This window comes from Stylophora pistillata, chromosome 2 (genome assembly GCF_964205215.1).
Source record: "Stylophora pistillata chromosome 2, jaStyPist1.2, whole genome shotgun sequence".
Classification (NCBI taxonomy): Eukaryota; Metazoa; Cnidaria; class Anthozoa; order Scleractinia; family Pocilloporidae; genus Stylophora; species Stylophora pistillata.
Window position 1 is genome coordinate 56608157 of NC_142520.1, and position 13558 is coordinate 56621714.

Here is a 13558-nt window from a genome sequence, read left to right on the forward strand (position 1 = left end):
TGGCACGTGTTCGGAAATTTTATCAGTTCTCTCAGGATACTGGGTTAAGGGTATCAAGGTGAGGCTAACTGATCAACTGATCTAAACGTTTGTAGTTATTTTGGAAATTTTTCAAAACTTATCTCAAAGAGCGGGTAATGAGATCAAATGCGCAAATTACGAAGATAGCAAATCTTTTCCTTGTCAATTTTTTATATGATCACCTTCGTATTTTCTTGGTGATAAACCCCAATCCCTTTTCAAATTACTTTATTTTCCCTTTACATTAAAAATCTGTAGGATTTATTCTGAGACTCCTGGAAGTTTAGCACGGCTTTTTATACGAGGCCAAAGGTGAACCCTAGAAAATGTGAAAACATTGAACAAGGTTCAAGACTCTCGTTTGTAACTTTCTCAGGAAAAATTACAAATTTGAGATGAACATTAAGAAAGTGGCGCAGAGCTATTTACTGATTTTAATCCAGTAACAAGCTTTCACTCAGTCGAGCTAATGAATGTTTTCAATGTTTGGTTTTTCGTCAGTGGCAAGTCTGAACCTGTATCCCTCGAACATATTAGTATATCTATTTTAAAGCTATTTTTGGTAAAATGAACCCTCTTTCCCCATCTTATCTTCCTCTAGTAAACCGGATACTTTTGTGCGAGTCGGGGCAAATTTAAGCTAATCAAAACACTGTTTTATTTATTGAAATGAGAAGAATTAATTCGTTGCTGGGTATGTTTCAACACGTCGATGAACGTCCAGTAATCAATGTTCAAACACGTCCCCTTTTCGAAATTCTTCAAACTGTGGATCGCATTCATTGTACGAGAGTTACAGCTTTATCTGATAATGTAAAGAAGATGAATATTTTCTAAAGATATCTCCATAAGCGAAAACAGATCTTTTGCAGGATGTAAGATAATTTAACATGATGTAATACCTTAAAGAAGCCTTTTCTCATGAAGTATTCCCTTTACGCCCAAGGCCGCCTGGTTAATTCGTAATTTGTAACTGATGTATTTACCCTTAAAAGTTTGGCACTCCGTCAGAGGGGTCTATAGATAGACAGAGTAAAAAATGAGATCAAAGGTTTGTAATTAGGTGATTTCAATGGGGAAGTCCCGATTGGTGCAGCAACCATATGGTGAACCGCCACATATGCATTTCAAATCTGAGATTCAGGACACAATCATATAGGATACATGATAGTGATATTTCCCATCTAAATGAAAGAAACAAGCCGACAATTAAATAATCTAGCTGAGCACTCTTAAAAATTATTCGATGCTGTGAATCATGCAACAGTGTGCATCATGTAGCTACGTGATGTGCATTGCCCTTCAGATCAAAATAAAAATCGCAAACAGATGAAATGAAACGTACCCCAGGTAAATGAGTTTTTGCCAGTAACAGGTTTGTACTTGTCCCACTTAAAATATCAAATTGCAGATTGCGTTCACGTGAAGTTTACAATTTTCGAGTTATTTCCTCTTTACCTTCTTTTCCTCTGCTTGAGTTGAATGTCGATTTGAACCAATCAAAACGCTCTTCTAAGTTCTAATATAAGGACCTGATCTCACTGGCCAACGCCATTTTGTGAAGCATAGCTTGGAAGAATGACTCGGTTAACCGTCTTGATCATAGTTTTGTTCCTCCGTGGAAATATCTGTTTGGCCGTAAAAGGTAAGACTCTATTGGTGCTGCACAGCATAATAAGCTAAACGTATTTAAAACACATTTGCTGCAGCGTATCATTCAGAGTAATTTACATGATGACTTCTAAGAACTTCGGTTAAATTTAATGGTCTGAGTTTATTTCTCCGACGTAGCTTTCGATTTTAATCCCCCTTTTTGAACTTTGTGGATATTCTCCCTTTACAAAAAGCCGGAGCAGGAAAAATTTCAGGGTGAAGCCCACCATTTTATCCCCTGAAAGTTTTGCTGAAGAAATGGTCTTCATTTAACGGCCACTATTGAGCTTTTAACCTCGTTTAAGTCGTGTTACCCTTCATGCTAAATCAGCTTCCAAACGATTCAGGAAGTAAGTGCCATAGTTCTTTTTCTATCTGTCGGTTTATCTGCAACATCATGCGTTAAAAAGTCCTTGGAACTTAGGCCAGCCGGTCAGAGTTTGCATTATCGGTGGTTTAAACCAGGAGATTGTCCTAAGGTTAAGGAGAAGATTCTTGGTGGCAATGAAAACACGCCCCTTTTTTTGCAATTTGCCATCGTGGGCCTAACAACTTTGAGGCGCCTTCACTACGGGCCAAATCAGGTTGATAACATCATTCTTTCCTTTTAAGATAAATGTGCGAGGTACTCTTATGCAAAAATAAAAAAAAGCACTTCTATAGTCTCGCTCTATGCCTGCTTAATAGCGTTCGAAGCGTTTAGTTACCTTTGCAACTTAATAGTTTAGCCGGCTAGAGCTCGAGCTCGAGCTCGGTTTTATTCTTGCACTTCAGGGTCGATATCAAAACACGACCCTTGGAATTACAAATTGCTATTGACAATTGCACTTCAAGCGTTGATTGGATTGACAATGTGTTCTATGAATTCATTTTTCACCAAAATTTTGACCCTCACCAATAGGTAAGTCATCATGTCACCATATGTTTTGGCGATTCGTTTGATATCAACTTTCTATCAATGGATATATCTTTAAAAACGGAAAGGAAATCTCTGTTCTAAAAGTATCACCGCATAACAAGCACGATTAACTTTTCATATTTCTATCGATGGAAAGACTTGCCATATCACCAAACAGGCAAGCACAAACCTGTCGCATAATTTGTCCTACTTCACCTGATCAGGTCATAAAGTGTCATTTGGACACATTTTTCGAATCGCAGTGCATGGAATAGTCGTCACGCAAAAGTAAAACTGTACTAAATCAATTTCGGGATTATTTTAGAAAACCGTAATGATGTACTTTTCCTTACCTTAGGGTCTTCCACTCCAAACTGGTAGGCTTAACATTTCACAAAATCTGCAAGATTGGAGCTGCAGCAGTGGATGTTCACCCCCCTCAATATTGTGTTGTGTTCTGTTGTAAGGTAAGCAGGAAGCGCCTTCATTAAGAGCACTCAAGAACTAGGGAAAACACTCGACTACGTCTAGTGATCCCAACACTTCTTTCGTGCCATAGCTGTTTCCTCACTACTTTAGACAGAACAGAGTACAGTGGAGCCCCTTTATTTGTTAAATACAACCCTACACGCTTTGTATCAAGAGTAAGGGGGTACCATTCTTCCATTCTGAAAGGTTTTACACAATCAGCAACACTGGAAAATGACAACAATCACCTTAGCACCTTAAGTTACTGGTTAAACCCTGTAGTGAAGAGCCATTCCTCTCACTGAAAGAGATGTTGGCGGGCATCAGTGGATGGTTGGGGTGCCGAAACCTTCCACTATTTGTGTGACAACAAGGACCAACAGTGACCATTGTCCGTTTGGGAAAATACATCTTTGGTGGATACACAGGCTTATCATGGAGTACGTGTGTGGTCGATTGAGTTTGCTTGCCTTTTCTTCTCTTTGAAGTAGAATCTAAAAAATTGAAATCTGAGAGTACGTCTGGTTTCTAATTAAAAAAAAACAAACAAAACAAAACAGAACAATGTGGTCCACGGCATAATTGATCAGGAACGCGTGTCATATACATGTAATATACACTTATTATGCCCTTATATGCGAGTGATTATTAGGCTTAGGTTTTTAACGAGTCTCTTTTACTACATAACTGCGAAAAACGATTTGCCCTCGATGATTCATTTCACTAATTTGTTACTCAAGCACAACGCGAGCAAAGTGCGAAAGAAGCGAAGGATATGTTCAGACAGGGTTTTGTGCCTTTGCACGGGTAGTTGAAACCTGCACGAAATTTCAACCACGGCTGGGGAATTAAGGGTTTTCTGAAATTTTGAATAAAGGAAAACGAAACGGAAGCTTCCAATATCATTTCAATGGTAAGTTTTCCTCCGGACTTCGTTGGGCCTAACGGGGAGAAATTCGACTTTCCGCCTCTGGGGCGATTCAGACTAACGGTCTCAGCAAAATTTCCACTTTACATACCACTTACGAATGTTTTACAGTGATTGATGTCAATGGGTTTATAAATCCTGATTTGAAATTAACGCACACCGCCCTCGAATAAATGCCGCCTCTTGAATCTTCACTGCTTGGGAAGCGTTAAAATTTAACTAGCGCCACAGCATCGAGTGAAAGGGATACTTAGAGTAACTCAGTCTGGTAAATTTGGAAAGTTAATGACTCATGATATGATATTCTGTGCACAGCTGATAGAATAAATATTGCTAAATCTTATGAGCCTTTCTGAAAATTTTAAATAGAGATGTGAAGTCGAGATTAGTTCTCTCCCTTGAAAAGGATCGACAGTTGAATTCTTACTGACTTATTATGTAGCTTCTAGTTGCGGATACCAGTACACATCGCGCGCCTTTCTGTTTTCATTGGTTAACAAGCCAGGCTGGGGACCCGTAAAACTATTTCAACAAGGCCGGTACAGTTCTCTGAGGACATATTCCATATACCCTTGTACTAGCTATGGACCCTCTTTTGGTGGAGGGCGCGATTTTCACATTGCCAGACACGCCCTCATCCTACAGAAACTCTTATTCAAACCTTGGACACACGTACAGTCCACCATCTGGCCACAGTTATGGCAGCGCCTTCCCAATCATTCCTGGCAGGAAGTTACAAATTTCAACCTCATGAAATTGAAGTGTTTTATGAAACTACCTAACACACCTGTGGAATCAAGTGTCATAAGAATTCAGGATTTAAAATGTTTTCTTTGTAGACACCTCGTCACTTTTTTAAGGCATGCTATTAACGTAGATTTATAACATGATCATGAAGAAGTCATGAAAGTAAAGAAATAGTTCGAAGTATCCGTTGTAAATATGTTTGCATTGGTGGAAATTTGAGTTGGCCATCGCTTTTCCTTCCGAGCCTTCCTGGGTCAATAGACATTCACTTAACTTACTTCTGCTTTCCAGAACCGTAGGTTTTCCATAGCTTTTCTTGTAACTAGGGCATGCTCGGCGAACGCTCCATGTGGGTTAGTTATGTTGATGTGAATTTCGCAATGTGACTTCTATTCATGTGAGATTAGTTCAGAATTGACAGAAAAAGAAAATTCTTTGAGGCCTCGTGAAATATCCTTATTGGCATAATTCGAGTGAATAAAACAAATTTGGAAGGTAAATGCATCGCCACCTTGTGAAATCCCGAATCGAGGAGTTAGGAGGAGTAAACGACCAAGGTCTGAATCAAACCCTTTACGCACGAATATCAGTAGGCAGATTATTCATGCTGTCCTCTATATACTTCCTGAGAGCTTCTTTATTCAGGGGTGATATTTTAAGGAGAAAATAGATCCTAGTCACTTAAAGAGATTGACGGGAAAACTTCAAAGATGACTTAAAAATTAATTATTTTGTTATCATATGGTGATGAAACCCTTGGTCTTGCCAATAAGCCCTAAACTGCCTCTTCGATCCGGTTTGAATCCTCTTTCCCCTCTACTTAAATTAATGAATTTGGGAATAACACGAGGGCCCTTAAAGGATCGGAACCACTTTGGTGGTGGCTAAAGACAAATCCTCGGAAATATGATAAAAATCTGCTCGTCTCCTTACGGATGCAAACACATCGAATCGCGATTTTTGCAACGATTATTACTAAGGAAAGCTTCTCTCTTCCGAGTCAAACTGGAAATATTTTACAGAAGTTCTCCCAGACAAATAGAAAAACCTACTTGGTTTATTTACAATTTGCAATAGTCTGTGAATCAGGCAGCTTTGTGTCTTGATCGTGCAGCTACGTGATGTTACTGCCCTCCGGGTCAAAATCAAACACAATGAGAAGCCTTACATTGAACAAAGATGAGCCAGAAGAAAAACAATGATGACCAAAATTACAAAACTATTCATAGCTTATGAATTTGAAAAACCTAAGCGGCTTATATTTGTTCCTTTTTTCTTTTTTGTTTTGTTTTTGAAAGTTGTAATACAAGTTAATCCGGCCCCTCCGTTCTTAATTACCTTCATGGCACGGACACGCACACCATAAACTGTAATTTTGAATTGATCATTGCCAAATCATAATCAAAAGTGACCAGTTTAATTACTTTAATCCAACATTAGCCTTTCTTTATTTCAAGTAAACGACTACGTTACCTGCCGGTTACTTTTAAATGTCTTATTACCAAGTAAAAAAAAAAAACAAAGAAACAAAAAAAAAAAGCAAAAGCTACAGTTATTGAAAAAAATCCCTGTTTTACTTCCTCTAGTTTCCATTGAAACAAATGTTGCCTTTGCACGGAAAGGAAAAAATTCAGACAAAACTTAAAGAAGGTAAATTGACTGTTATGTACATGTATGTTATAGCCTTCAATGACATCTGCAGTCAAATTCAGGCACGGTCCCTCGCCGAGATTCCGCATTTTTAAAATATGAAAAAATTTCCTTTCCTCCCTGTGGAAGGAATACTCGGAAAATTGAACTAACTCAGTTTTAGTCCTATTGTCTAATTTTCAACGTCATTAAACTGCAGAACTTTATGTGGAAACGTACAATTACTACCATTTCTTGGTCGAAATCCTTTAATGCTAAGGCAGGCATTGTGCCTGTGATAAAAACATTAACAAACTTTGCCACCTTGAGAATCATGCAGTTATGTGTGAGCTACCTGAATTTTTTGCCCTCTGGGTCAAAGTCAAACACAGTGAGAAGCCAGTAATTGAGCCACAACGAGCCAGAAGAAAAACAAAGATGACCGAGATTAAAAAACCATTCATGGTTTATGGTTTTTAGAAAACTTAAACAGTTGATGATTTTTGAATTAGAAATTTACAATGCAAGTTAATCCCTCCGCTTTTTATTATCCACCTGGTTGGACACGCACATCATAAAATTGCAATTTTGATATGATCACTGCAAACGAGTGGTCAGTCTGATTGGTTTAATCCAACTTTAGCCTTTCCTTATTTCAAGTAGAGGTGTAAGTTTAAATTTTCGACAGAAACAGGCCTGCACCTGCAAAGTCAAAAAAAAAAAAGAACTTGAAAGCTAAAATTATTTAAGTAATCCGTCTATTATCCTTTCTGTCCCATCTCCTAATGATGCACATGATACTTTCGCACGAAGGAAAAAAAAACTCAGAAACAATAGTTTTACTGTTAAGTGGACTATGCTTCAACTGTTCATAGAGGTACGCCGAGGTCAAGTTCAGACACGCCGCCTCCTCGAGATTCTGCATCTTGTAGCAAACACATTTATTAAATGGTTCAAGACTTGCATTGTTATGAACAATTTTTTGCACATCTATATCTGGTTTAAGGGATTTCTGTGAGAGAAAACAGGTTTCTCCTTGATTTATAATTAAAGTTTCCTTATATAAAATTGTAGCTTCTTATCATATAGGCGTTTTCAATCCGTTTGAAGCCTAAGTCCTTCTATCTTAATTGATGAAGTCGGGGATGATACAAAGTTCCTTAAAAGATTGGAACCCCTTTGGGGGTGGCCTTACATAAATTCTCGAAAATGTGTAAAAAATTGACTTCTTTCCTCACGGAAACAAAAAATTCGAAACACATTTGCAAAAACTTTTACAGAGGATATGTCGCTTCCTGGTCTGAAGTAGTCTGTGAATAGGCAGAAAAAATAGCTCAGTAAACTACGGATAAATTTACTGTGTGAATCATGCAGCAAAGTGTATCATTCCGTTAGGTGTTGTCACTGGCCTCTTGGTCAAAATCAAACATTCAGTGGTGAATGTATTGCGACAGGTGAGATGTTATCGGCTGTGAAATATTCATCGTAAGCGTATTTTCCCTATGATACGTTGCCTAAGTAGTAGAATATTTGAGCCAACAACAACATTGATCTAAGCACTTATGCAAGAGACTTTCTATATTGAATTATAAAACACACTTGACAGATACAGATCACAGTCATTTGGTAGAGGTTTAGTCTGTGAGGATGAGTCGTCCAACTCGGCTGGTGCTAACCGTTTTCATCCATGGAAATCTATTATTGGCCGTGAAAGGTAAAACTGCATTACCACTGCAAATACTATCAGTTACGAAAGCAAAATTGCATCTGGAACCCTAGAAGTAATTTAGAAAATTATGGCAAAGAAATTTATATTTTATTGATTAACGAACTAAGGCTTCAAATTGAATTAAGTCTTTCTTCTTCAGCCTTCGTTTGGGTTTTTTAGGCAGACCTCACTGCTGATCTCAATGTAATGTCAAGTTTCTTGAAATAGCTTTTGTGCTACTTCATCCACAAATTTTGGAAAAACTGCATTAGAGCAAAAATAATTTTGCTCATGTATCAACTTTGTTTAAGTCTTGCGTCGTCAAACTTTGCTGGTTAGAACAAAAGTTGGCAAACACGAAGTCATTTCTTCTGAGGATATATTCATGTTTTGAAGTTAGGGAGTAATGTGGGAGAGGAAAATTGTGTTTCCTACACAGTCTGTTATGATCATTATTCTATTCGTCTGACCTTAATTGTTGATTCGGATAGGATCGCTATCGGAGATTTAAGGGAAGCCCATGTTTAGAACTTCGTCATAAACGTCGCTTTGGAATGTTTTTGCTAATAGGGTTCGAAATGTCTCATCATCCATTTTGAAATGTCTTTCATTGTGTAATAAATATTTCGACTTAGTTAAAAGCCCTTGAGAGTTACAATAAAGAATTAAAAAGCTAGATAACCACCACTTACCTTCTTTTAAAGTAGCATTGGTCATGTTATACCACTTTCTCGTCTAAAAACTGTTTTCATAGAAATGTAGATCTCGACATTAAAAAATACTTTGATTACTTCATTTTGTAAATCATGCAGTTATGTACCGTCCGGCGATGTTAATAGATATTTCTTGCCCTCTGCCTCAAGCTTAAACAAAAATAAATTAAAGCCACATGGCAAGTATTAGCTCGCAGGAAGATCATAAGTAGGCCCCATAAGTGCACATCAGTCATGAGCAAGTTGAACGTTCTGACCTGACAAGTCGTAAGGAATGTCATGTGTGACCCTTTAGTTTCTGCTCAGAGTGTTCATTGCATTGACATTTCCTTGAATCTTAATTTATTTTATCTTACGTAACACCAAAATACACGCTTCATTCGGTAAATGAAAGCTGCTCAGTCGTATCTTCCTTAAGAAAGTGTTACTTTTTCCCCCAGGCTTGGCATGGATACCTACGTTATGAAAGTGCTATTATTTGCTAATGTCACAGTTTTTTTTTTCTGGATGGTCACTGCTACGCGAGACTTTAAACCTGAAATACCTTACATAGCCTACCCTGATCAGTATTCATGAAAAAAAAAAAAGCAACCTCCCCCAATGCCTATGGAAAAAATATGGTGTATATTTTAAAGTAAACAGATAAACTCCACAACAGTGCTGCATATTCTTCATATCAACTTGTAAGCTCACCTGATAAGGTCAAAATGTTACGCTGAAACAATTACCAAATCTGACTGCGAAGACTTTAAAGCGAGACTTTAAAGCTGAAATACCTTACATACCTTACCCTGATCAGTATTCATGAAAAATAAAAGCAACCCCCCCCCCCCCCCAGTGTCTATGGAAAAATATATGGTGTATATTTTAAAGTAAACAGATAAACTCCACAAGTCTGGTTGTCACTCACAAAAGGAATTCACCGGCGTTATCTGCTGGATAAGCCATTTATCTTCACATTGAGGGACCTAGTCACGCGAGTGCGGTACAAGAAGACTAAAATGGAATAGTTTTCGAGATGCCGGAAAACCAAAAGCGAATTGATAACGTTGGTCAGGCGGAACTAAGGTTGACATCATCATTAGCCAGTGATACATGTAACCGCTCAAATTGAAAACAGTGACTGCTTGAAAAGCTGGAAAAATGAGAGCGACCAAAAGGAGATTGATTTCAGTTTTCCATCTGCTCATTTGACAAGGTGACGCAAGAGTGAAGTTAAGTAAAAGCAGAACTGTTCTCAATTAACTGCCTCATTCAATTGAAAATTCCTCTACGTTTAAACAGTCCTGTGCAGGAGGCGCACATATACATGTCCGTCACATCAGTTCCTGCGTTCCACGTTGTTTGTTCCATCTGAACTACTAGGTCAAATTGAAATTCCCAAAACGAGGAAAACACCTCCCCTTTATCTCTGCCGTGTGCTGATTCTTTTGATAAATATACATTTCCTTACTTGTAGGTATCTTCCTCCAAACTGGCAGGCTGAACATTTCTCAGACTCTGCAGGGTTGGAGCTGTAGCAGTGCCTGTTCACCTTCTCAACACTGTCGACTGCCTCGTTGCACAACAGTTGTATTCCCCAAAACATTCAGTGGATCGGGAACGGTAAGTACTGGTTTATGATCCGAAGCATTTCGAGGCACCATCCAACAGCGACCGGAGGTAATGAAAGGTCTTCAGTTGAGCAACACTCAGGGAACATTTTTGTCTTCCCCTTGGATCGATTCCATTTTTAATCAATTTCTAGATCGAGTCGATTTTATTGATCCCACGTCTTTGTCAATTGAATCTATTCCACACCACTTCTCCTCCTGATGAAATATGTTTCTTGTTTTACCCATGTTCTTCAGCTCCTCTTCTTACTCGGCTGCCACAGCGCGAACTGTGATCACATCTCCCTGGAAATCATAAATAGTATCCAAATAGTTCTAGTCTGTATTTTGACTTAAGATATTCCGTTGTAATTAACACTCTTTATTTGTGACTGTTAATTGAGACCCCAGAGATTAGGAACTGGGAACGAAAGACAATTGAGACACAATTGACTTTGAAGCCTTGGAAACTGAAAAGGGGAAACATCTCTGACAAGTTCCAGAGATTAGCATTTAAGAAATACAATTCACCTTGCCTTCTAAGCATCAAACAAGACAGCTGTGTGAAGAGATCAAAAACAATTCTGCGGGAAGGAAAGAGTAATGGAACAGCAAGATCCGTCGGCTATTTGAGGATGTTAAGTTATTTCGCTTGAAATGCGTGTAGATTAATCTCATTATTTTTCTGATAATCACTTGTGCGTCCTGGATTCGAAATTACAGGTTAATGTTCAGGTGACGGTCAGCCATGGTGAGACGTTCTTACGCGTCCATTCACCGTCGGCTATGTGGGTTCAGTCCGTTACTACGCGTGACGTTGAAGTGTGTGCTCGTGAGTCAGGCATTGGATCCAATGGTACAGGAGTCGTTAACTGGTTGGCTTTCCAAGATCATCCACAAATGACCCGTGGTAGTGTTTCTTTTAATGGAATATGGACGACAGAAACTAAGTGCGACAAAGTTACCTTCGCGCAGGTTAGAAGAAATAACGAAATAACAAAAGAAAACTTTCAGGTCAAGGCCCTCTTAGCATGTTCCACCCTCAGTATTTAGACATCTCGGTGGTGGATTAAAAAGTCTAAACCCTGCAAGGTAAAGAAAGAGAAGAATTAGGAAAGATTTCAAGCTTTTCGCTCTCAGCCAATAAAAGACAAGATATCCAATATACACCTTTACCTTGGGTCGTCGAGCTGCATGATTTTTATTAGAACTGAGGTGAATTTACTCCATAGACATAAATTCATATATTATCCAAAAACATTGCAGAGTTTTCCTGGAAGACCATCCGTGTTTGTGTCAGCTAGGTACACACGTGACACAAAGCCAAATGACGCTATGTATGTTTGGCTGGAAAATGTAAATTCCAGAACTTTTGAGGTGTGCATCCGGGAGTTCCTGCCCTTCGATGGGAAACATCAAGACACCACTGTGGTAAGAAATATCTATCCTGTAGTTTTTATGGGTGAGCGGGTAAGGCAACTTAGCTGGGATCTTTTTTTTTTATTAATCTTTTTTTTAGTCTGAGAACCTTATACTTTGTCTGACGGCAACTCATGCTTGGCATTCATTTATTGCAGGACTGGTTTGCATTTGTTGGCAATGGCTCTGAATTTAATTTTACGCTGTCAGGAGAAGCAGATTTTCCGAACGGTAACCCGCCAACGGCTGAAGACAATTATGGTTTTTGTCAAGTGAGTGTAATCTAGTCTCGTTTACTTTGAAGTTTGAGGAGCTATTTCAAGGTAAAAAAAAAAGGTTCGTTTTCAAAACAGAGCTACGTAGTACCATAAAGATTTTCTCTCATATAAATTTGTTCTCTCTTTAATTTTTGCAGGAGGTGTTGTTCAACACAACCTTTTATGCTTCACCTGTTGTCCTTGTGTCTGTGAATCATTTGTACAACCCTCAAGTCAGCATGAAAAGCCTTGTCTCACCCAAAAATAACATCATATCAGCCTGGGTTGAGGTAAATGATCGCTCTGATTTTATGATTGTTATTCTGCTGTTGTTTCAACTTCTGCTCTCTGGTCTCTGTGTAGGAAGTTAGCCTCACATCCATGAGGATTTGTGTCAAAGACTTGAGTGGAACAGGAAGCAAACACGACCCTCTGTCTGTTAGCTACGTCGTTATTGGAGGTTTGGGTTCAACTTGAATTTATGAGTGCAATCATTTGATGTCGTTGCTTAGCTATCTTTCTTTAATTTTGAGGTAACTATCATTTTGCTATACATTCACAGATCTCAATCCCTGTCTAAATGTGTTCTGCCCATCATTTGGAGTCTGCAAAACCTTCAGTGCTTATGAAGCTCGGTGTGTGTGTAACGACAACTGCCCTTCGTATCAAGATCCTGTCTGCACGGAAAATGGAATGACATATGACAATGAATGCCTGTACAAGTTGAGCTTCTGCAAGGGACTAGACAATAATACCTTGTATCATCCTGGCAGCTGTGAGGGTAAGGCCTTATTACGATGAGAAGGAACTTTGTCTTCCACTTACAAGACAGACACAAAAATTAGGATTTTGAAATACATTGAAACCTCTAGAAATTTCCATGAGGCATAACAGGAAAAAATTAGTCACAACTGGTTCAGAATTTTAGCTTTTCCAATCTTTACAGGCTTTCCAATCATTTATGGTCGGGTAAAGCTCTTTCGAGTTCCCAAATGGTCAGACTCAAGCTGCAAAATAGTGGTATTCCCACCATACCGCTTCTATCCGAACAAAGAAGTTCAAGTACAGATCACCCTTAATCACATGAACCTGAATGACTCCGACACGGTGCATCATGCTATCACATTTTGGACAGAGAAAGTCAACAATCAAACTTTTACAGTCTGCGCAATGCAGTCTGGGAGGAATGGAAACAACTTCAATCCTTTCGCCACCATTGATTGGATGGCGTACCAAGGAGCACCCCCCGAGGGAATTACGGGAAGAATCAAAATGACAAAATGGTGGTCAGGAACGAATTGTGCAGATGTGACGTTTCGAAAGGTAATTTATTATTTAAATCGTTGTTTGCATACAGATAATTCTTTGGTACATCCGGGTTCATTTTCCTTTCATTGGCTTAAATGAGGATAAAAACAAAAAATGCTACTGATAACAATAATTTTTTTTATTGATAATAATATTAATAATAATAATAATAACGACTCTATTAATGGCAAAACAGTAAGCGAACTAGAAGAAACCT

General features: G+C 38.5%; 1 protein-coding gene across 1 annotated transcript in view; it reads left to right on the forward strand.

The window, feature by feature from the left end:
• Nucleotides 1-7816: 7816 nt before the first annotated feature.
• The window catches only part of LOC111319519 (uncharacterized), a 49006-nt gene continuing 43264 nt past the window's right edge, over nt 7817-13558 (forward strand). Inside the window, exons 1-9 of the mRNA XM_088748635.1 lie at nt 7817-8058; nt 10225-10370; nt 11081-11332; nt 11624-11788; nt 11935-12048; nt 12192-12323; nt 12397-12493; nt 12596-12814; nt 12980-13356. Coding sequence (XP_088604761.1) covers nt 7992-8058; nt 10225-10370; nt 11081-11332; nt 11624-11788; nt 11935-12048; nt 12192-12323; nt 12397-12493; nt 12596-12814; nt 12980-13356 — 1569 coding nt within the window. The 5' untranslated portion in view covers nt 7817-7991. The remainder of the gene's footprint in view (nt 8059-10224; nt 10371-11080; nt 11333-11623; nt 11789-11934; nt 12049-12191; nt 12324-12396; nt 12494-12595; nt 12815-12979; nt 13357-13558) is intronic.